Consider the following 23,071-nt stretch of genomic DNA (forward strand, 5'->3'; position numbering starts at 1 on the left):
TCAAACCGTTTCCATCTTCTAGTCACAGCAGTGACACGTTATTATCGTTATTATCATTTAGTCTGCAAGACAATTATTCAATAGAAAAATTCGCTGCCCCATCAGGATTCAGCACAGACTTATAGAGTTATATTGGATTCAGCCATAGAGTTAAAAATAAGGGATTCAGCACCATGTCGCTTTCCAGACCGTTACGGATCCGGTCTGGGTCTAAAGCGGATACGGAAAGTGGGTTGAGAGGCTTTTCCGTCGTGTGGAATCATTACATTACATCATTACATACGTTACATCATTGTATTGTATATTGTATAAAATGTGTATTGCATAAAACATTCAAAATTATTCAACATTTTCCAAACATTTTCGATATTTTAGCTTGTATATCTTCTACTTTTGAATAGCCAACATATACATGGATAAAGTGGTTAAAATGTGTGTGATGCTTTATTAACCAATTTTACTGGGGACCCCCTGGAACCTCCCCAAGGACCCCTGGTGGTCCCCGGACCCCATTTTGAGAACCAATGCATTACATTACGTTACATCATTCTATTGTATATTGTATTTAATTGTATTACTTTTATACTAGATTATATATTATATTATATGATAACATTCCATCTTTGAGAAAATGATTTGTATTCTTTAAATGATGTTTATGAAAGTTATACAATGAACAAAACACAAAGTTCTTTCCAGGCATGGTTTATTGAAAACACACCAAATGTATACTCTACAAACCAGTATTTTTATTATTTTTTTCTGTTATGTTTAACAAGCGTATTACTTGCCTCTGGGTATTAGTAAAATTAACATAATACATTCTGTCACTGTGGCATCGCTTCTGTTTGCTACTAAAGCAATAACAAGATTACTCCTCTAGTAAATTATAACCATTTTTAACGTCTCTATCTTTTTAAAAGTTTATAATACAATGTCATACAAGGCAAAAACCCACCAATAGTCTAAAACTACACAGAGGACAGTGAGTGAATGTGAGTGAGTGACAAAATGAGGAGTGGGGCAAACAGAGAGGGGGATGGAGACATGGCAAGGTTAAGGGGAGGAATAAATTTATATAAAACACATCTTCATCTACCAATGGAAAAGGTTAAGGCACATGATAGTTACAAACACATCTGCTACTGAGTAGTACAGTTACTTTATTTTTGACGGTTTTGAATCAGTAATATCTACACAGGTAGGTCTTGCCTTTCGTCTTGTCTGTTTCTTGCATTTATTATACATCAAAGTTTGCTTCTGTATTTTGGAAATGTACAATGTGCTGTACACCCACACACACAAAAAAAAACAACAACCAAGGACTTCCTTCATATGCATGAAATACAACTTCCAGATCCTTTGGTTTACTGCACAGTGCAGTCAGGAATAGACAGTCCAATGGACATGGTTCTTGGTGGCGAGGGTTCATTATTGTCCAGTAACAAAAGCATGCGCGCACACACGCACACACACACACACACACACACACACACACACACACACACACGCACGCAGACACACACACACACACACCCACCCACCCACCCACACACACATGCACACACACTTCTGAGGACAGACATAAAGGATGCTGCATGTAATTATTGTCTTTTATCTCTGAAATGAAAAGTTTCTACATAGATAACGTTTTTTACTTTATTCATTTTTACCACAACATACGTCTTTGTAAACACTGTGTAAAATATGCAAGCTTTATAAAGTCACATCACAAAGAAAATCAGACTTCAACGCAGGCACATGCCATTGGCCTAGCTGACGCATGAGTGAGACCATTTTGGAGAGTCCACTCCCTCACTTTCCAGTCCACAGTAAGGACAGGACAGGGAACGGGAATGGGAGCAGAGTGTCCGCTTTGGAGACACAGAGAGACAATGCACACCACCACCGAACATTGAACTGAATGTGCAGTTATAGCGTTCTTATTAAAGCAACCCTAGTATATCACACAAAAATGTCATAATGTCTCTGCATTTCTACATAGCAACTGCACCCTCCTAGAACATAGAAAAAATATATATATATGATCAAACTCCATCTGGTATACTCTGTACAATGTGATGCAACATTTTTTTTCTTCTTTTTTTTTTGCCTTTGAACCTGTACCCATCCTCCTCGATTCTCTTCCTGCACATGAATGAGTTAGTTAATATGCAATGAAAGCACAAATTGAAAACAAAAACCTGGCACTTGGAAAGAACATAATATTAAACAGCTGTAGTGTTTGTCTTCATGCATTGCTGCAGAGCATTCTTGTAATGATGCGTTAGTGAAATCAAAGCAGGATTCGTGGCTTCACCAGCAAACAGCAGCGGGTGTAAATGAAGGGAGTCCTAAACAATGCCATCTCCTGTCTATCCCTGCTGCTACCCTCCAACCACCTCTGTCTAATCTTCTGACCTTGAACTCTGGACCCCAGATGAAGTGTCCCGGTTTCCTCTTTCATTTCTGGTTGATTTGGTTTAAATATACAGGAGTTCAGGGTGTTCAACATGTACTCATTGCCTTTAGAAAGAAGGCTGAAGATAAATGTCTTCTTTTTTTTGTTTTGTTCAGTCATTATTTTCAAGAGTACAAAATATAAATAGGTGATTGTTGGCATGAATTGACAAGATTCGATACACAATTAAGTTACGCGGTTATTTTTTGTTTACAAACATGACGACCCTTTATCAAATGGATGTGCTTTCCAAACGATGTGTTATGAATATACAACTAAGAAGTTTTGTAACTTTGTTTTTTTTTCTTCTTTTTTTCTCCTTTTCTCTTTATGACCCTAATATACATTTATATAAAAACCAACAAAAATATAAAACGCTTTAAATCTATCCTTTCAACAACAGGAGAATAATCCTCTGCATCTCTCTCCAGTAACACTAATCATTTATAAACAAAATGTCTTATATTCCTCTTTTAATACATGTCATTGACAAAGAGTAACCAACTGGGAAACTCGTATGTCTTTTGTAGTAGCACAGCCTTCTGTCGGTTTTTATTCATATTACTAGTCTTGGTTTCTTGTTTTGAGATGCAGCATGAACAGCAACTATTTTCTTTTTGTTTTTCAGATGTACAGTACACACATACCATGCCACATCCCTTACTCAAGAATATCACCTTGTGGGTGTGAGACTAGCATATCCTTGGATTGTGAAACAGGCGTCACCTTTTTTGTGTGTGATTTCAAAGGATCTCAGTGCACACATTTTCTTGAGAGAACCACAGTGAACCAAAGGATGTTTTTAGTCTGTCAGAACAGTCTGGTGTAATTGCATGTTTCTACTTGTATGCTACAACTCTATCTACTGTGCACTTTCTCTCCCCACTCTCTCTTTCTGTCTCTCTCTCCCTCTCCCTCTCCCTCTCTCTCTCTCTTTCTATCTATCTCTCCGTCTCTGTCTCTGTCTCTGTCTCCCTCTCTCTCTCTCTCTCTCTCTCTCTTTATCTCAATCACCAATCTCTGATCAAAATGACCAACATTCTTTAACCCTCAGAATACACCAATCCTTTCTTCACTAAGTAAAAAAACCAAAAAAACATAAGTAACATTAAAAAAGCAGAATAAAGAGGGAAAAGGTCACAACTACTGTAGACATAATGTTTATGCCTCCAAGACAGCAGAAACAAACAGCAAAAAACTTTAAAAAAAAGAAAAAGAAAAAAAAAGTTTGGCAGAAAGAAATGTCATCATTTTACATGTCTCCCATCACCTGCTTCTTTCCAACTCAATTTCTCTTCCTGCTCCATGTCTTCACCTTCTGTTGTCCAATCTCTGCACATCCTTCATGTCACCAATCACCGACCTCCTCCTCTGTCACTTTCCAAGTCACCAGCAGCTCAACGAGAGAGTCCACGCTCCTAAAGTCACGCCACGTCCAGTCGGAATGTAGATATGAGAAGTAGTAGAACTAGTCACTTTCATGTTTTTTTGATCATTTCAAATTTTCACCGAAAAGCAATGAGAATGCCAGCCGCTTGAATGTCACTGTGGTTATTCTTTCGCTGTGTTTATTTATTCATTTATTTTTCTTATTTTCTCTTTCCTTTACAAAGTCCACAGACAAGTCAACCCACGAGATGAGCTTCGTGCTGTATGTAATGGCAGTGGTGATGTGAGATCCTCCTCTAGTTTGGGATGTGGTGCTGTCGTTAAATTAAGCCTGGAGCACAGGGACAGTACAGAGCAGGTGTTAAAGACAACAATACTACACAGTAATATCCTCTGTTAATTTAACTCTAAATGTAACTTTAAATGGACCCGGTAAGGGACGGGTCAATTTGGTTACATTTGTACACTCTCAGCGTTACAAATGGATAAATTAATTAACATAGAGGAGAAGTGTAGAAGAATATAGTACATTTACAGTATATACTGACTGACTGACTTACTAACAAACATAATTGAAGGAGTTGGTTCCAGAATGTCTACACATCCACTTCTCAGGGAGAATTTTCAATATGGTGGATACTTCATTTTGGAATCAAGTTCTTCAACTGTGCTTTTATGCTGTAGATCAGAGGACGACATGACCAGCCAAACGGAACGCTACGGCTGCACTTGGCAGTCGAACACATGCTTCAAACACATCCCTTCACAAGGCAAGTAGAGAGCAAAGGGCAGCAAAAGACCGAAGCTTATTATGCTTGACATGATATCCGTATGATATGATAAGGTTTGAATAGCAGCAGTGAAAATGTTATCGTGGCCGTGTTAAATGAAGCCCACCGTTTTCATTTTCAAAGCTACTCACCTGATAAGCGTACTTTTCATTCTAAGCAGTCGATTAACTTTTATTATCTCATTAATTCTTAACATTACCACCATATGGTAGTATATTACAGATCACAATTAATCACACAAAACTATTCAAGAGCATACAAGATGAGTTCTACGATATGAGCAGGCAACACAACGGTTCAGAATCAACCCTGGATGAATGTCTAAGATGACCATATCATGGGAGAGAATGAAAGGACTGGACTGATTATCATTAAGGATGATGACTGAGATGAAAGGAGAAAGAAACTATGAACTACTAGGGTGAGTGACAGGAGGCCCAGCAGAATGTAGTACTAATGCCTATGCAGCCAGGTGGGGTGACAAGGAATAAGAAAAATATCATTACATGTATTTTAATTATGAAGCTTCATTATAGTAGCTACTAGCTTTGCACCAGTCAGTGTGAATAAAAAGGACAGTGAATACATTTAATGTAATTGATCACTATTTTAAAATAAATAGTTTTTTTTTAAAAAGCCTATATAAGCGATAGTGGAGACTAGATAGACAGGAAATGTGAAGAGGGAGTAGGGGAATTAAATTTAGCAAACGGTCTGGCCGTTCGGGAATCAAACCGGGGACATTGATCAGGGCAATGTCCCCGGAGAACTGGTTGCCAGACTGTCTGTCTGTCTGTCTGTCTGACTGTCTGTCTGTCTGTCTGTCTGTCAGTCAGTCAGTCAGTCAGACAGACAGACAGACAGACAGTCTGGCAACCAGTTCTCCTTTCTTGAACAGACCCTATTTCTATGTAGCCTCTACTTCTTAATGTATACTATAACTTTATATGACAGGTTAATAAAAGCTCAAATCGACATTGAAAAATGAGGCATGGTTTACATTGAATTGATATGAAGTATTAATATCAGCTTAGACAGGTTGATTGAATAAGAACAGCAGGTAAACTGAGTCGAGGTAAATGTATCCTCCCTTACGTTTTTATCATACAAATTGATTGCTTCTGTCGACGTGTCCACATGCTTGGATGTGTGTGTATTTGTGTGTGAGAGTGCATCTTCATCTTCAAATAGGCATCCATTATTTATCTAAAGGAGCTTGATCTCTCTACCCCTGGGAAAAACTAAGTGTGATGAATATTGATAAGGAGTGTATGTAAGTGTATGTGTGTGTGTGTGTGTGTGTGTGTGTGTGTGTGTGTGTGTGTGTGTGTGTGTGTGTGTGTGTGTGTGTGTGTGTGTGTGTGTGTGTGTGTGGGTTCCATGTGAGTGTTTGTGTATCAATGCTTTCAAGTACGTTTGCATCACTTTTCATTTCTCATCGCTTTTCATTAAAGAGTAATAGAATATCCTTCATAATTTACCACCATTTCACCAACAAGGAGAATCAGTGATTAAACAAAGCATACGTATGTACAGCACATGTATCCTAGATAGGGGTTTCCTGTTGGTTGACTGACTATAAAAATGGTGGTAAAAGGTCCATTTGGAGAACATTTGAAATGTTCTAAAAGTCATAATTCTGTATTTCAGGCAAATTGCATTGCTTTCTAATCGCTAGTTATTTGGAGTGAGTGGACACACACAATGTGCAATACTTTGTGCGTGACTACACCACTCGACAGTATCTTCCATATTCAGTGTTGTATCTCCCATATTCTATGTTGTAAATTCTAAACCATAAACCTCACATATTGTTTTAGTATAGTTCCATTATCTGATTGCAGGCATGAGCGGGTGACAGCAGTGCAAGGGTGAAACAGGGAAAAAGACAAACAGAGGATGAACAGAGGAGATGCTACGACCAGGACCAGATGTAATGGTGGTGACGGTGGAGGTTGTAGCAAGTGTTTTATTATCTCAGACCTACCATGCATGCATTTAGACCCAGGAGTCAACAGGCTGGGTCTTGACTTCACAAGCATCCACCAGATTGACCGCAGGCCTGTTGCTCCTGATATAGTGTTTCCTATTTGTGTCATTCTGTGGCCAAGGGAGGAGTTAAAACAAACACACAAACAAAGAGCAAAACAAAAAGAAAAAAAGGTCAATAAATTCCATTAACACACAAACGGGATCGGAGAGGCCAGTGTTAGTTCCTTGCCTTTAAGAAGCTTGAGGGGGAAAAAAACAAACCATCAGAATAGTGACTGTTAACCAGCAAACCGATACATGCAAATCAAAAAGGAGGGGAAAGAAGTTTTCTGCAGCCAAGTTGCATTCAAAGAAAGTGCAACAGCTCTGGGGGTGTAGAGACAGTAGATTTAGGAGACAAACTAAAAACAGACTGGCAGGACTGTACATTTTGAATGAACATTTTTGAGGTCAAACTCTATGCTTTTATTATTCTTGTCTAGTGACGTGTACAAACCATAGGAAGGAGGGAAATGTTACAGCATTTCCTCTTTAAAAAACATCTGTATAGCTCCAATTATGGTAGCTTAAATAAAGAAACGTAATCTCAAACTATAGTGTAATGTCTGAAAATCACTTGCAAGTTGCAAAATAATGTATATCATTTGATGAGTAGGGTCTGAATAGAGTCGGGTGATGCATTTAGATATAAAACAAAATCATTTATGAGAAATACACTAACTTTCAAATATTCTCTAGTCATAATTTAGATGTCTTCTGATATTCATTAATATAACATAGTATACATCAACCTCCACTCACTCACCATAAAATAATTTGACAAATAGTACTGCATGTAACCAAGGTCAGACTTCCTCTGTGGACATTATCCTGCGACACATTCTGTTTGAGTCCTGGCCACCATTTAGATGACTGGCCTTGAAGACTGTCAGACAGGCAGAGAGAGAGCTACTTGATAATGCAGCAGTTTCTCCAGCAGCTATGCTAGGTTGTCTCTGTTACGAGCTGGGCTTCAATGCTTTTAATCAGCTTCAGATTAATTACTTCCCAACCACAAAAAGCTTACAGTCAATTATCTGGCCGCTTTGAGGCTCAGAGACTGCCTCAAATGCCTCAGAGGCACTGGTGACATTAAAAAGCGCAGGAGAACATTGTGGCTCTTTAAAAGGCTCAAGGTAATTAAGGCTTTGTAATGAGGCCCACTGTAAATAAATGGGACAATGGTTTTATATTGAGGAGAGAGACAAGAAAGGACAGATAGTATAGACAGAAGAAATATAGATAGATAGACAGACAGACAGAGAGAGGGACAGACAGAGAGAGAGAGAGAGAGAGAGAGAGAGAGAGAGAGAGAGACAGACAGACAGAGAGAGAGAGAGAGAGAGATAGAGAGAGAAAGGTTTGGAGCTACAGCATAATAGTGTTTGGGAGAGACCGGACAACAGACAATAACACCTTAACCATCTCTAATATTTATTTTCTTCATTTTCTAATACTATATTTCTCAGTTCATGTACTGTATGTGTGTGTGTGCGGTGTGCACATGTGTGCATGGGATGTCTGACCACGTACCTTTAAGGGCTCTCTTTCTGTCAGGTCCACTGTGCTGTCTCCTGTCTTGTACTTGCAGTCTTTGTCTCTCTGGTCGATGGTGGAGTACCCATCTAATGAGGTCAGAGAACAACCAGGTGCTTATTACACATGACAGCCAACCATAGACCGCAGCCAACCCACTGCTTCCACTTCTTGGGTTGGAATAAAAACTGGAAAAATAATTCTACAAAGCATTCGCTTTACCCTGTACGAAGTGCAACGCATGTGGGATTTACAGCACCGGGTCTTAGTGTCAGAAGATTTTACTAAACTGAAACATACTTTGGGTCTTTCATTGTTATTCTATGTTGTCTCATGGCAAAATTCCCAGCATCCATCTGGCACCTACAGTGCAGCAAGAGGGCTAATACAAACCATGAAATGCACCGGCAAATTGACCTCTTCTGTGCAAAAATGTGCTCTCTCTCTCTCTCTCTCTCTCTCACACACACACACACACACACACACACACACACACACACACACGCGTGTGCACACACACATACATTTACTGTGGCTAGTAAAAGGAACAAGAGATTGGAAAGATTGGAAGACACTTTATCCACCCAGTTGCGCCATGTCAATGGCTGTATCAGACAAACAGCTGTTATCACTGAATGAATGAAGAAAACAGCGGTTCTTTTAGATTTTTTGAAAATACACAGGGACTTTACCAAGTCTCTAGGACCCAAGGGTCATTAAAAGTAGAGTTTCACAAGCAAAAAAAGAAATAGAGCAAAACTGCTTCTCTCATGGTCCTCCATTATAATCCATTATAAATGTTTTTACAGAAGATGAATCAATGAAATAATCAGGGCAAAAACCTCACACTCCTCTTTGATATGCATGTATTTATTATTCATTATTAAACCAGAGAGCCGCCCACATGTTCTGGTGTTCCAAGCTCTAACGAAGATTTGTACTAACATCTTGTCAAAAGAGGGGTCGTGCAGACAGCATCAAAAGTCTTGTTTGAAAGTAAATCATTGCAATTTGAAAAGATTATAGAAGGATTCTTTGCTGATTTGAAAGAGGAAAAAAACATATTGGTAATGGTGAACAGCTGATAAAAAAAAGATATAAAAAGAGGTGGGGTTCAGAGTACTGCTTTTCCAATCTAGCCTTCTAATCAGGGACTCATTTAGACCTGGGACACAGCAGGTAAATGCAGATAACTCTGGAAGGGTAGAAATCCTGAAGTAATCTAGGTCCCCAGGACCAGAAGTGACAACCTCTGACTTAGAGAAATGTGAGAGAGAGAGATCTACATCCTGATTGGCTAAGGATTGGGTCATGCAAACTGTTCCTCTTACCTGGACCGAGCTCATCCATAGGTATCATATCACCACTGCCACATTTCCTGGAGCCTGAAAAGCATTCATATGCTATTTGTACAAAAGCAGCAGCACACACACCACAAACCGAGTCACTGCCAAAACCGTGCTGCTTTTCAGGCCAATGATTTCTCATCCAATGCTTGAATAATGCATGTTGAAAAGTGGGCAGGAACGAGAGGCGAGGTTCATGTGTATGCATGGCAAAAATAGAGAAAAAGTCAAAAGGGCAAAAACTGGAAGGATTAAAATGCTGATATGCCTGTCGACTCCTCTTTTGATAATGACGTTTGGTGTTAGATGGGCCAATGTGATTCTGTTATTCCACTTAAAATCTTATCCCTGCTGTCAGCGAAAACCTTGTAACTTATCACCTCCTACATCATCCTATAAAATCCACTGGATTTTTAGAATATTAATTGTCTATTAATGTTGTATTCAGGGTGGATAAAGCGTTTTCAAGAGTTTTACTTTACTTTTAGGTTTGTGTAGGTACTTTATAAGCACAACACATTTAATGAGTAAAGCCATAGATATAAAGGTATAGATAGGTCATAAGCAGCCACACAGTCACATTCTTTGCTGGAGGACCTGATGAAGCTTGTTGGTATGGACACCATAACATATTCGTATTGAACAAAACATATCGCGGAGACATTGCTGCCGGAATGGTCATAAGAGAACATGAACATACATACAATACCTCCTCAGCCAACTAGTCTGACCTTCGCATACGTACACACATGGACACACACATGTGTGGACACACACATGTTAATCTTAGAGTTTGAACCTAGGAACCTACAGTAGCTGGATTATGCAGAAATCACACCCATCTGGTGATCCTATTGTAGCATATAAAACAAACACACACACACACACACACACACACACACACACACACACACACACACACACACACACACACACACACACACACACACACACACACACACACACACACACACACACACACACACACACACAAATGTGCGCGCACACACACAGCCCTGGTGTCATCAAGAGAGGACTGTGAGTATCCAAGCTCACTTGCTGCGGCTGACTGACCTTGATTCTTCTCCATCAGGGGCAGAGTTGTGTCATCATAGCCTGGCTTGCCATTCTTAGTTGCTTTAGGTGTGGTTGTTGCTGTGGGCTAAAATGACAGAGCAGTGAGACAGCAGTGAGAGAGCAGTTAGCTGTGTGTCCTTATTCCCTTTCCTGTTGAATCAGTTACCTGTCACAGTAGGGTATACTACTTTCCAATTTAGTATGCTACTTTACATAAGAGTGTAAATGAAATACCTGAAATGAAGGAATGCATGTTAATGTAGTTGTGTGACTGCTGTATGAATGTTTCTATGTGGTGGTACAGTACCTGGAAGTGGCTCTTGTTCCATCCCTCCTTGGTTAGGGCGTTCCTTAAGTCTTTGTAGCTCCACACTGTTTGCAACACATGGGATGCAGCCTTTGTTTCACGTGCCGATTGGCTGAGAGAGGAGAAAGAGAGACACATCAAGAAACACCATGAAGGAAGTATGGAACGTAAATAAACGAAAGAATAACCAGAGCAATTAAACTCTGAGCCTCTGAAAGTGACAGTTGGCTGGCTGGCAGTAATAGCTAGCCGGTTCCCACTCCAATCAATCTCTTTATTCTAACGACATGGAATCCCTGAGTGGCCCTGGGGTCTGTCTTTTAATTCACAGCCAGACAAACACACATTTCCTTTCATTAGCTACCTCTGAGCCACTGGTGTTAATTACACGCGGGAGCGCTCTCACTTCAAAAGGGAAGCCAATCTTGAAAAGGGCAAGGGAAAACACAGCGATTGGTCTTAACTGAAGTATGTTTATTCATGCCAGCGAAAGCTGCTCTTCATATGATCAATAGTTTTGATGCCGAAGGATGGAGCTTTTGAAGAGTGCTCTTGATCTTAAATTATAACTAAAATGAGGCACACCCGTCATATAGCATGGTCACAAGGCACCATATGCAAAAGTTGTGAAAACATACAACGGATCAGCACATGCTGCATTTAAAGGCACCGTGTAATGTTTACCTTACGTCAAACTATCTTGTAAAGCAGCTTAAATTAGGATTAAGCTAAATTAGTATTTTACTGTGTAGTGTAAGCACCTGCTGCAGTGGTTAAGATTGCCTGCCCATGTGAGTTGTAACAGCCTAAATGAACAGGTGGTGGGCTGTGAAGGCATGCGTAAGTTGGGCCATTAAATGTGTTCCATGCATGTTTAATATATAGGGGCTAATTGCATTCAAGATTTAAAAAATAATCAAGTTAAATGGCTGTGATACAGTATAATATTTGTGATGCAATTTGGTCGACCAATATGATTCCATATGTTATGTAATCTCTGTTTTGATGCCAGCTAACACGCTAAAATCGACATAAAGACACCTTCACAAGCCACTTTATTCAGTGGTCCACTAAACATACTGCACAATGAGTGCTCAATCATTAGCCTACTGTATGTAATTAATCATTAATTCTTCTCTTACCCTAAGCTCTTCAACACACTAGATAAAACTTGACTGATAGAGCTCTGATAGAGTTATGCCATCTGACAACATCTCAGTACCTTTCATCTCTGGCCCCTTCCTACCTGGTTCTGTTGATAGCCACCAGCTTCTCGATGGCTTGGGCCTGGATGAGGGAGCGAGCGTTCTCGGAGCTGTCAGTGACAATCTCATGGATGGTGTTGAGGATAGCTACCACCGTGTCCTCCTCCAGGTTCTTGGCTGGCCGCTGCTGACCGCTGGGTAGATTAGTCACCAAGTCCCTCATGGCATAACTCCCTGCATGTCGAATGAAAAACAATTTGTCTTCCATTATTCTTACATTGGTCGTAAGTAGTGGATAAGATGAAGATGAAAATGTCAATGTGATTAATAATGCCTCCTACTGTTGTTTTAAACCATTAGCAAAGTGTGTCTTATGTGTGGAGTATTATAAAGTATCATTGCATACATAATGTGATGTATTTCACTGAATATTCATAGTAGGAAAAGAACAAAAGCAACATTAGGCATTAGAGAAGAAGAACAAAAGCAACATTAGGCATTAGAGAAGATGACAGGCAGTGTGTTCAGTGCATTCACTGTTGGTCGTACCAATCAGGTCTTTGTTGCGGCGATCAATTGAGAGGTTGCGCAGTGCGATGGCCACGGCCCGGACCACCTTGTCAGAGTCAGAGCGTAGCAGCTCCACCAGGATGGGGAGACCCTTCTCCTTACGCACTGTGGCACGAATGTAGTTGGACCACTGAAAGAGCCAAAGGGAGGTCATAACATGTCATTTAAGGCATCTGTGGATGACACAGTGGCTCAGATGGTCACCTACACAACAATTCACAGCCCTGCTGTGTTGGGATCTAATTCTGACATCCTCCTTTCTCAGATAATCAGTTCAGGAAACTAAAAGAAGACTTTTCTAATCTTGTGTTTTTTGACGTGCACACTAAGCTTTTAATGAGGTATCCAAAGAGCACAGTGTACGTTTCTGTCTGGGCAGTAGGGGCTTTCAGTCTCGTGGCACTGGTGACAGCCCACTAGATCACAAGCTTACATGGTCTGTGATTATATCAATGCACTAACTGGCAATACCATGCTTCATCACTCATCTTGTACTTTTGGCCACTAAGCAGCTCAGCTGGACCGATTAGATGTGAAGTTGAGATGTTGAGATGTGATGTGTAGTACGGAATTGTTCCACATGCAAAGCTGTTGAGGGATATTAAAGTGGTGAGGCAGCGTCTCCACAAGAGATTAACATTATTAAATGGAGTGACACACGCACATATGAATCTTGTTGCTCATTGACTCGTTGTTGCTCCTTGACTCGTTGCTTTAATAAAGTAATACTACAGGTTGCTACACTGGAAAATATCATTATTACATTATTATTACTACATTAATGCAGTTCTTTGTACAATGTTACACCCAACTCTGCCAAACATACATGCGCAATTGCGCATGTTCTCTGAGATGGGCACACACAAACACAGAAATACAGTCAGTGTATACACTATCATAAGACAGCATGGGTGCCAAGTAACAGCGGCTCTATGGGCTTCCCTCAAATCCAAAATATCATTCAGCAGGGCCCTTAATGGACAAGTGATGTAATTTGTTTCAGTTTAAACATCAATGAATTCTTCCTCACAATTTTTGGTGATGCAATACATTAAGCGTGTCTTTGACATGAAAGCCCTTCTTCGCCAAGTAATGGTACCCCCTGAGATGTAATTAGCAATGGGACATGCAACAGCTCAACCAGTAGGTGGCAGCAGATTGCCTTGGAAAACAAGGTTGACCAGGCCCAGTGGCTAAGACGCAAAAGGCGGCAAAGAATAAGGAAGATTTCAAGCAAACAGCCCAGGCATCCTCAAAGGCAGGAATGAGTGGCTATGTCCAACTCCATGATGCAATAGTGTGAAGGAGTAGACCAGACCTACATGCGCCCTGGCATTCTGACTAGCTTCCATCAAGAAAAAAGACACCACAGAGGAAAAGAGTCCAATAATCACTCAAAAACTCAATGAATGCGAGATTAATTGCTGGCCTTTCGAATTAATTGCATACATATGGCCTTGGTGTAAAGAATACAATACAGAGCAAGACAAAGTATCTTCTGTATTCATATAAGTGACTGAAAAAATACAAAGAATCAAGAACAAGGAAATGTCAGAGCATTGCTGACACTGAGGAGTGCAAAGTGACAAAATTATATGTTTATAATATATAATGTGATGCTTGTGCTAGCGCTGGCATGCTAGTGGTCCTCAAGGGCTTCAAATGCAGCTGAAAACATAGAAGCTTACGTGACCATTCCTGCCCTACGTGCGATGCAAAAATGTGCACCTAACAAATATTGTTCCGCACTAATAATTCACAGCTGCCTGCAGCCAAATGCATTCTCTCCGGCTCTAATTGGAATAAATGGATATAGAGTTTCAGGTTAATTTTCCAAAATAAACAATGTGTTCATTTTATACCAAACCTTTATTTAATCAAGGTATACCTAAAAGGGTTGAAAAATATCCACGCAAGACACCTGCAGTGTCAAATATAAATATTGCAGGTGTAGTACACAATTGAAACTGTATTGTATTGTTTACAAAACAAATTAAAACAAAAAATTATAGAAAAAATAACTAAAATCATAGAGAAAATGTCCTTAGTTTTTGTCTTTGTCAGTATCCAATGTTTATCTTAAGACAGAGAAAAATAGGCGATCTACAAGCTCACAATGCGACGTGAGCTTGTATGTCGGCTATTTTCGTCACTTTTCGAATCTCGCCCCCACAAAATAACAACTAAATTAAACTAGCAAACCCGCTTTGGAAACTAATTAAAACAGACTAAAATTGAAAACATGAAGTCAAAAATGAAAAAAAAATGTAACTAATAATAACGTTGCCTGCCACCCACTGGCCCCTGAACTCACTGTCCACTGTCCAGCGCTGAGGTTCTGCAGGGCTCCGGCAGCGGCCTCCAGGGTGTTGTAGTTCTGGCTTTCTGTCAGCAGTGACAGGTAGAGACGCACCACCTCTGGTTGATACAGCAGCTCAAAGCCTACAGGGAGACAAGATACGCAATCACACACACACACACACACACACACACACACACACACACACACACACACACACACACACACACACACACACACACACACACACACACACACACACACACACACACACACACACACACACACACACACACACACACACACACACACAGACACACACACAAAACACACACTGTTAGGCCCACTGAGAGAGATAGACAGGCCAATTAGAGCCTGTGAAGCTAGTGCCAGTAACTGGAGATTATCTCAACCCATGGGGAGAGTGAGTGTGTTGTCTGGGACTTGAGGAAAGGTTCGACTTTTGCCATCTGCACCATGTGCTCCCACACAGCGCTGAATGTTTAAAAACAGAATTTGGGTTCAATTTCACTTTCATGTAAGTAGACAGAGGTAGTGGACAACAGACAGAGAGATAGAATGGTGATTGATGACTAGGGATCTTTTTTATAAACAAATGCAGCATACCACTAGAAACAGAACATCTGGACAGGAGGTTTATCTACAGTAGCTGGCCCTATAAGATATTCCCCAACTGTCAGTCATTACACTTCTCTCAGATGTACACGTAATTAGATTATCAGTTATCAGATAGCCACAGCAAAGGATAGAACGGAGAAAGGGAATGAGGAAGAAAGACAGACAGAGAGAGAGAGAGAGAGAGAGAGAGAGAGAGAGAGAGAAACAAAGACGAATCAACACAAATTCATTTATTGAGTCTGTGTTACAAGACGAGTTCAATACAAACTGCTTTACACGGCAGTAAAACGACACAAACAATCCAAGGAGACAAACATTTCAATTAAGACAGAGGGGAAAACACAAAACGAATCGAAATGTTAAGACGCGGGCTCCCCTCACATCGCTGAAGGTCATCTGCAAAGCCGTGCTTTCACCTCTCTGGAGAGAATCGCTGCTCACGTTCTACACAGCATAATGCTGCTCTCAGCCCACCCTCGCTCTCAAGAGAAATCTCTGTGGATTTCTTTGGCTTGAACAAAACTATTGCATTCGTATTTCAGTGCTTCTGCAAGCACACTGTGACACTGAGATCCACAATCTATTTGGCCATATAAACGCTCTGTTCATATACTACAATTTTCATATGTTTGTTTAAGACTTAAGCCTTAGCGGCCCTATTCTGGGGGGGCAAATATTTGGTGAAAATAGCAGATCTACAAGCTCACAATGTATTGCAACACAACGTGTTGTGAGCTTGTAGATCGGCTATTTTCAGCAAAGAGATTTGGTGTACAGTGAAATACTAGCAGGCCTAGAATAGACCTCTGGGGCACCCCAGTCAAGTATATAGGGTTAAAGTGGCTAACGCTGAAAATACGATATTTATATTAAAAAATAAAATAAAACAAAGTTTCATGCTAATGTAGAAAGATCACTGACAGACAATCATTCAACAGCATGTACAAGGATACATGTAAAAGTCACAGCAAGCTTTCACAGATTGTCATTCAACATGTAGCCAGCAGGCAAATGGAACATCAACTGTAACACAATGTACTGTTAACAGCTCAGTCAATACATTGTTTTAAAGAAATCCGGAGAGACAACGATGTTTCAACAACAGGGGACACTGTTATACAGTCATGGGTTCAGCTGGGCTGGTGCTGTTGAGGTGTAGCTGAAATGTGGCTACCAAAAGCTCATTTTTTCTTTCTGAAACAGCACACAATCTCAGATCCTCCTCATCCTCTAAGATCAAACTAAAGAACCACTTGATCTTCCCATGCTATCTGAAGATTGCATTTACAAAGCTAGAGAAACCCTGTATCATGAGACAGAGATACAGTGAACAATGAACATAAAGGAGACACAATCATTTGATGGATGCATGGTCTATGGTTCATGGAAGTACATTTTATGTTACTGAGACGTTGGAGATGTACATTTTATGCTATCCTATATTAAAATTGGCTTAAGGGAGGACCGGCCGGCGGGCTGGCGGGAGGACGGACCTCTGACGGCACGCTCATGTCACCATGACTCAGCCATAACCATATAAGGAGTTCCCAAAGCAGCTACGCCCAAATATGGAATATGTTGTCTAACCTCAATGTGTCGTCATGGCATCAGTAAACAAATCAGTCAGCTCCATTTATGGGCACAAAAGGGGCATGCCCATGCTGACAACAGGTACTGCATTAGTACATTTCAGGAGTCAGGAAATCAGTAAAATGTTAATGTCACTATAAATGATCAGCTAGCTGGTCATTAAAAAAGGCAATAAACTTTAAAGTAGCATCAAATCAGCCCACTAATTCTTGCGTGACCATGCATAAAATGTGTTCTTTGTTGCCTGAATAACTGTATTCCCTGTTCTATTCAAAATTGCAAGCTCAATTATTGTGAGGATTGGTTGAATGAGGGGACAGAAGAAGGCCATTTCAAGGTCAAGGTTTACCTCCTTGTTAAACTGTGAGAATAAACAGGACGTAGACTGTAGGAAGAAAACAGAACTGTATTCTCAAGCTGTAACTGTGGATGAGGAGTCTGCCGGAAGCACTAAAAATGTTGAGCTGCCGTTCGTGTCTCTAAATCTGCACCTCAGCCCCATAATTTGCAGACAGCGGAAGCTTGGATTGGCTGCACTTTGCTGGTGATTACCAGATTCAGGCACTCCAACATACTTATTTACACTCCAAACCCCCAGAGTTTGTCGCTCTGGAGTTTCCCTCCAAAAACCATGTAAGCCTATTTCTGTGTGAGTGCGCGTGTGTGTGTGCGTGTATGTGTCTGTGTGTGTGTGTGTGTGTGTGTGTGTGTGTGAACGAGGGAGGTTGCCAAATTTGGGAGCAGCATGGTGCTCAGCTCTCACTGAGAATTCTCGAGATATACGAACAGTACCAGAATCTGTGAGTCAGTGCAGCACAAAGAAGAAGGTTGTTTTGTATTAAATACAAGAATCACACATGGACTGTTGTTCTCCAGGCTAAGGCGTACGCAGAACACCAGCGGTCTGCAAGCAGGACACGTAGCAGCATTCTGCGTGCTCCTCAGTTTTCCTGGCCAGTTGGGTGCAGACTCAGCAAACCGCGGAACCGTCTCACGACCGGGCCCATGTCGACTTCATTTCCAAGGCAGATTCTCTCTCTGCACAAGATGTCAGACATGTTGAGACCTCTGCTGCCAAGTTCCACTCAGCACCACAACAGTGTTTTTGTTTTGTTTTCATGTCATAATATAAAAAAATCAATATTTCTCGACATGTTATTCCTATGGGTTTGGTCTAGCCTCCAGTTCAATCAAGTTGTGAAATTTGATGGTTTCAGACGATTCCGCCAAAATGGACATGAACTTTATATCAGAGGAGGGTGAAACATGTTGAGAAATTCACTGGGCCTTTAAACTTAACACCTTGAGCTGCTGGGGAATTTCTCACCATTGAGACAGTGAAAATGTCTGCCACGGTCCTCGGCTTAAGGCTAGCACTGGCAGACTTACCATCCATTCAGTGTCTCTGTTCTAGGCTACACAGCATGCACCAGATACTATCAGACCACCCGCTGAATACCCAATGATTGCCTTATGAAACACCGATAATGTACATGCATGCAGGCATGTACAGAGGTTGGCATTTCCCACTTTACATTCCTTGCAGGGACTTTTGGTCCCCACCAAAATAGTATGCACGTACGCACACACACACACACACACACACACACACACACACACACACACACACACACACACACACACACACACACACACACACACACACACACACACTGTATGCATACTGTGCTACACCCATCAAACATAATGTAAAGCCACAAACATCTCTCCATCTACAAAGAGTAGCTAACATTAGCCAAACTCCCTGAGGCTGAGGCTGGGTTTCTTTACTCTTGCCTTTTGGCCTATCAGACATCATACAGACCCTTAGAAGACCCCTGCTGAGCTGTGCTGCAAACCTGTGCTGCAAACCACACACACACACACACACACACACACACACACACACACACACACACACGCGCGCGCGCACGCACGCACGCACGCACACACGCACGCACGCACGCACACACATACGCACGCACACACACGCGCGCGAGCGGGCGCACACACACACACACACACACACACGCACGCTTGCACACACACATACACGAACAGCTGCAGATCTCTCTACTAAATGAGGTGAGATGGGAGGAGCGGCTAGTTATTATTCAAAGCAAAACAACAGTGGTGACAAACTCTCTGACTCAAGGAGCTCATTTAGCAGCAGGGGAACAGAGAAGAGGTTTGTGTGTAGTGTGTGTGTGTGTGTGTGTGTGTGTGTGTGTGTGTGTGTGTGTGTGTGTGTGTGTGTGTGTGTGTGTGTGTGTGTGTGTGTGTGTGTGTGTGTGTATGTGTGTGTGTCTGTGCGCATGTGCGTGTGTGTGCGCATGTGCGCATATACCGATGTGTGTATCTGACTATTTGTGTGTGTGGGTGAGAGTCTGTCTAAACAGAGAACTAGGTTAGAAACAATGTAGAGAAAGTGATTGAGTGATGCACAGCGCCTAGTGACCAGCTCCCTTCTGTTTGTACCCTCTCTAAATGAATGCAAATGGCTTTCATACTAGCTGTAATTAAATGGCATTGGACTGACAGTAGGGAGATGATGAGGGATTAACTGACGAACAAACAAACACAACGTACACAAACAAACAAAAACAAAATCAAAGCTTTTGTCTTCACAGCAGTCTTTCATGCACGCAACCTTCACCCACGGCATACGTTCTAAGTGTAGCCACAAAAATGTGGTTCTGTGCTGCTTCAGTTCCGCTCCACAAACGGAACGGATGCATGACATGCACAGCGTAGCCAGGGAAAACAGCTCCTCAGCTTGCGCTGAGGAGGTGGACCGTTACGTGACCACTCCCGCATTCCTCCACACCTCCTGCTCGTTCCCTCATCAACTCCCCAGTGTATTTATAGCAGGCCATTTCCCTCTGTTTCTCGCCAGATTGTAAGCAATGTTACCCATGTGTCAGCGCGCTACTTTTCATTCAGTGTTTTTAAAGTGTTCCTCCTTGTTGCCTGAGCTTTGTGTCAAGTTTTGCAATTTGTTATGTGTTTATCTTAGTTCCATCTCACAATCCTGTTCCTGGTGTCTTTACCTTAGTGTTTCGCCCTTTTTGCCTGTGTTTGACTGCCCTCCCCACTTTACATTGCCTGTTACTTGGACTATGGATTATTGTCTGCTCTAATTGTTTTCATTATTTTGCCTGTTTGTGACTGCCTTCCTGGTTTCGACCCTAGCCTGCCTCATCCATACATGTACCTCTTGTGTAACTTAATAAACACACACACACACACACACACACACACACACACACACACACACACACACACACACACACACACACACACACACACACACACACACACACACACACACACACACACACACACAACAGAATACTACTGCACACAAATAAAGTGTAGCATGTCAAAGTGTATGGCTTCAGACTGAACAGTGTGTGTATAGGCTCTTTACACCAGCGTCTACTTTCTTCTGTATTTATTAAGTTATACACATAACAATACACAGAGCATTTCCTTTGAATCTAAGGTACATGATGGCATATTACTTTTCACAACACATATGGGACTTCCCCTCCAGAAGTGAGAGTGGGGAGAGAAGAGAGAAATAGAAACAGAAACAAACAAAAGACTATAAAAGCCTGTTGAGATACCTTGCGAGCAAAAAAGGCCTAATGGTGGTGCAAGACATAATGCCTTTAGATCACCAATGCACTGTGAATAAGAGTGACTGCTAAAATGCCTAACTTGTACATTGTCACACAAATCTGTAGAGGCCATCATCTGGGGAGCATGAAGGTACAGAGCAAACACTATGGCAATCCAGGCAGTAGCTTTTGAAATATCTTGTTTGGAAGTAAAACGGTGGCGCTAGACGAAAGGTCACTGGGTCACCAAAATCAGTAGGGGGTCATCATCTCAGGCTCACAACGATGCACAACAAATTCCATGGCAATCCAGCCCATTGTTGTTGAGATGTCAAAAGCGTGGCTGGACAGACAGATGGACCGATGGACAGACCAACCAACTGACGGACCAACATCGCCATCCTTACAGCACTAGCAGAGCTAAAACGAGTGAGACCAGGGGACAGAGTAATAGAGAAATGCTGAAAGAGAGAGAGACCATATGAGAAACAGAGGTACACTTGGCCTGACCACAGGGTCACATTCTTACAATACTATCTAAATAAACAAAGACATATTCTATTAGAGAAAGCTCAGTCATTGAATCCAGATTGCACATCTGAAACTCATGCAGATATTTAACCCTGTGATACCCCCACTGTGCCTCTCTGATAGAGTTTAAGTCTTGCCTGCAGGGAGCAAGCATAGAGCTAATGAACTCTTTCAGAAGGGACAGCAACTGTGTGTGTGTGTGTGTGTGTGTGTGTGTGTGTGTGTGTGTGTGTGTGTGTGTGTGTGCGTGCGTGTGTGCGTGCGTGCGTGCGTGCGTGCGTGCGTGCGTGCGTGCGTGCGTGCGTGCGTGCGTGCGTGTGAGTGTAATGCAAAACAAAAGAGCAGCATGAACATCACTGGTAGCTCTGTGGGCAGTACTTGACTTGCATACTTAACATACCTGATTGTCTCAGTGGTGTTCAATGGAATTGTAGATGGCTGTACACTGTTTTTCTATTCCAAATATGCAATACTTTGTTATCCATTTTCACTAACACCACCAAGCATAACAATTCTACAATTCAACTAAGACATTTTTTTCATTTTAAAAGGACAATTACAGCTTAGTAGTCTGTTCATTCTGATATATTTTCAACTCCAGATACCTATTTCTTTTTTTGTGACCAACTTTTTATTTTCTTTTTTAAACAAGCTTTCAGAGGTGACAGACATTACATCACATTGCTGTGTGGACAAGCAGATCATACATTTTTTCACAATGGTATACGAAAGTGTCTTTTCAGTACATAGATTGTCCGTTATTGTGTACTGTATAGTCTGCCTGTTGGCAGTTGTGACAGTCGTTACCTCTGATCCTGAGGCTGCTAATCAGCCCAGGTCCCTTCTTTACCCCCCTACCAGACCCCCGGGTTCGCACAGACATTATAGGAACGGTGAAACCATGATGTATACATGTAGATAATACAATTTAAATAATACAGTTTTTTTTTTTTTTTTTTTTTTCTTTTTTTTTTTTTTTTTTTTTTTTTTTTTTCTTTTTTGATAATCCAATGAAGTGAAAGACCAAAGTAAATCATAATTGTGTTTGTTAGATACCCTCTAATCTTGTTACAGAGTGAGTGAAAGGGAAAAACAGAAATAACTAAATAAAAACAAAACAAAAACAAAAACAAAACACAACAGCAGAGAACAGAAAAAATAAATAAATAAGACATTATTTTTGTTTAGTCTCAGATGTCAGTATGTGTTTCAGCCTGGTGGAGTACTGATTTAACCTTCTGGGCCGCAGTGAGCAATATTTGAATCGATTCTGTCCTTGCGCCCTGTGCTCTAGCACTAGATGCCTCTAATCTCAAGACTTCGTAGAAGGACAACTTCCAACAGTGAATATTGAGATTATGAGGTGGTTTCCATCTCATTACAAGCATTTTCTTTGCTGCCGTTAAACCAGCCAAAAACACTCTCTTTTTTTGAGGTGTTAATCCTAGAGATGAATCATCATTTAATAATAAAATGTGTGGCAGACAAGGTATATTTATCTCTGTTATATCAATGAGAAATAGTGCAACCTTGGCCCAAAAAGCTAGTACTCCTGGACATTCCCACATCATATGTACATATGTTCCCATGGCTCTTTGCGGACATAGAGAACATAGAGGACTTTGTGAAAGTTGGATTTGGCAGAGTTTCCTGGGTGACAGATAAAATCTTTGTAT

General features: G+C 41.1%; 1 protein-coding gene across 5 annotated transcripts in view; it reads right to left on the reverse strand.

The window, feature by feature from the left end:
* Positions 1–700: 700 nt before the first annotated feature.
* Positions 701–23,071, reverse strand: part of arvcfb (ARVCF delta catenin family member b) — a gene marked incomplete at its 5' end in the record, with an annotated part of 313,393 nt that continues 291,022 nt past the window's right edge. For 4 of the 5 annotated variants that reach the window (XM_084053884.1, XM_084053881.1, XM_084053880.1 and 1 more), the window contains 8 exons: positions 701–4,181; positions 6,629–6,741; positions 8,206–8,297; positions 10,629–10,716; positions 10,939–11,050; positions 12,185–12,377; positions 12,693–12,843; positions 15,028–15,155. In XM_084053884.1, coding sequence (XP_083910010.1) covers positions 6,640–6,741; positions 8,206–8,297; positions 10,629–10,716; positions 10,939–11,050; positions 12,185–12,377; positions 12,693–12,843; positions 15,028–15,155 — 866 coding nt within the window. In that variant the 3' untranslated portion in view covers positions 701–4,181; positions 6,629–6,639. The remainder of the gene's footprint in view (positions 4,182–6,628; positions 6,742–8,205; positions 8,298–10,628; positions 10,717–10,938; positions 11,051–12,184; positions 12,378–12,692; positions 12,844–15,027; positions 15,156–23,071) is intronic. The other variant, XM_084053882.1, reaches the window with a different exon arrangement.

This window comes from Gymnoscopelus microlampas (genome assembly GCF_963454915.1).
Source record: "Gymnoscopelus microlampas genome assembly, chromosome: 4".
In the NCBI taxonomy this organism is placed as follows: Eukaryota; Metazoa; Chordata; class Actinopteri; order Myctophiformes; family Myctophidae; genus Gymnoscopelus; species Gymnoscopelus microlampas.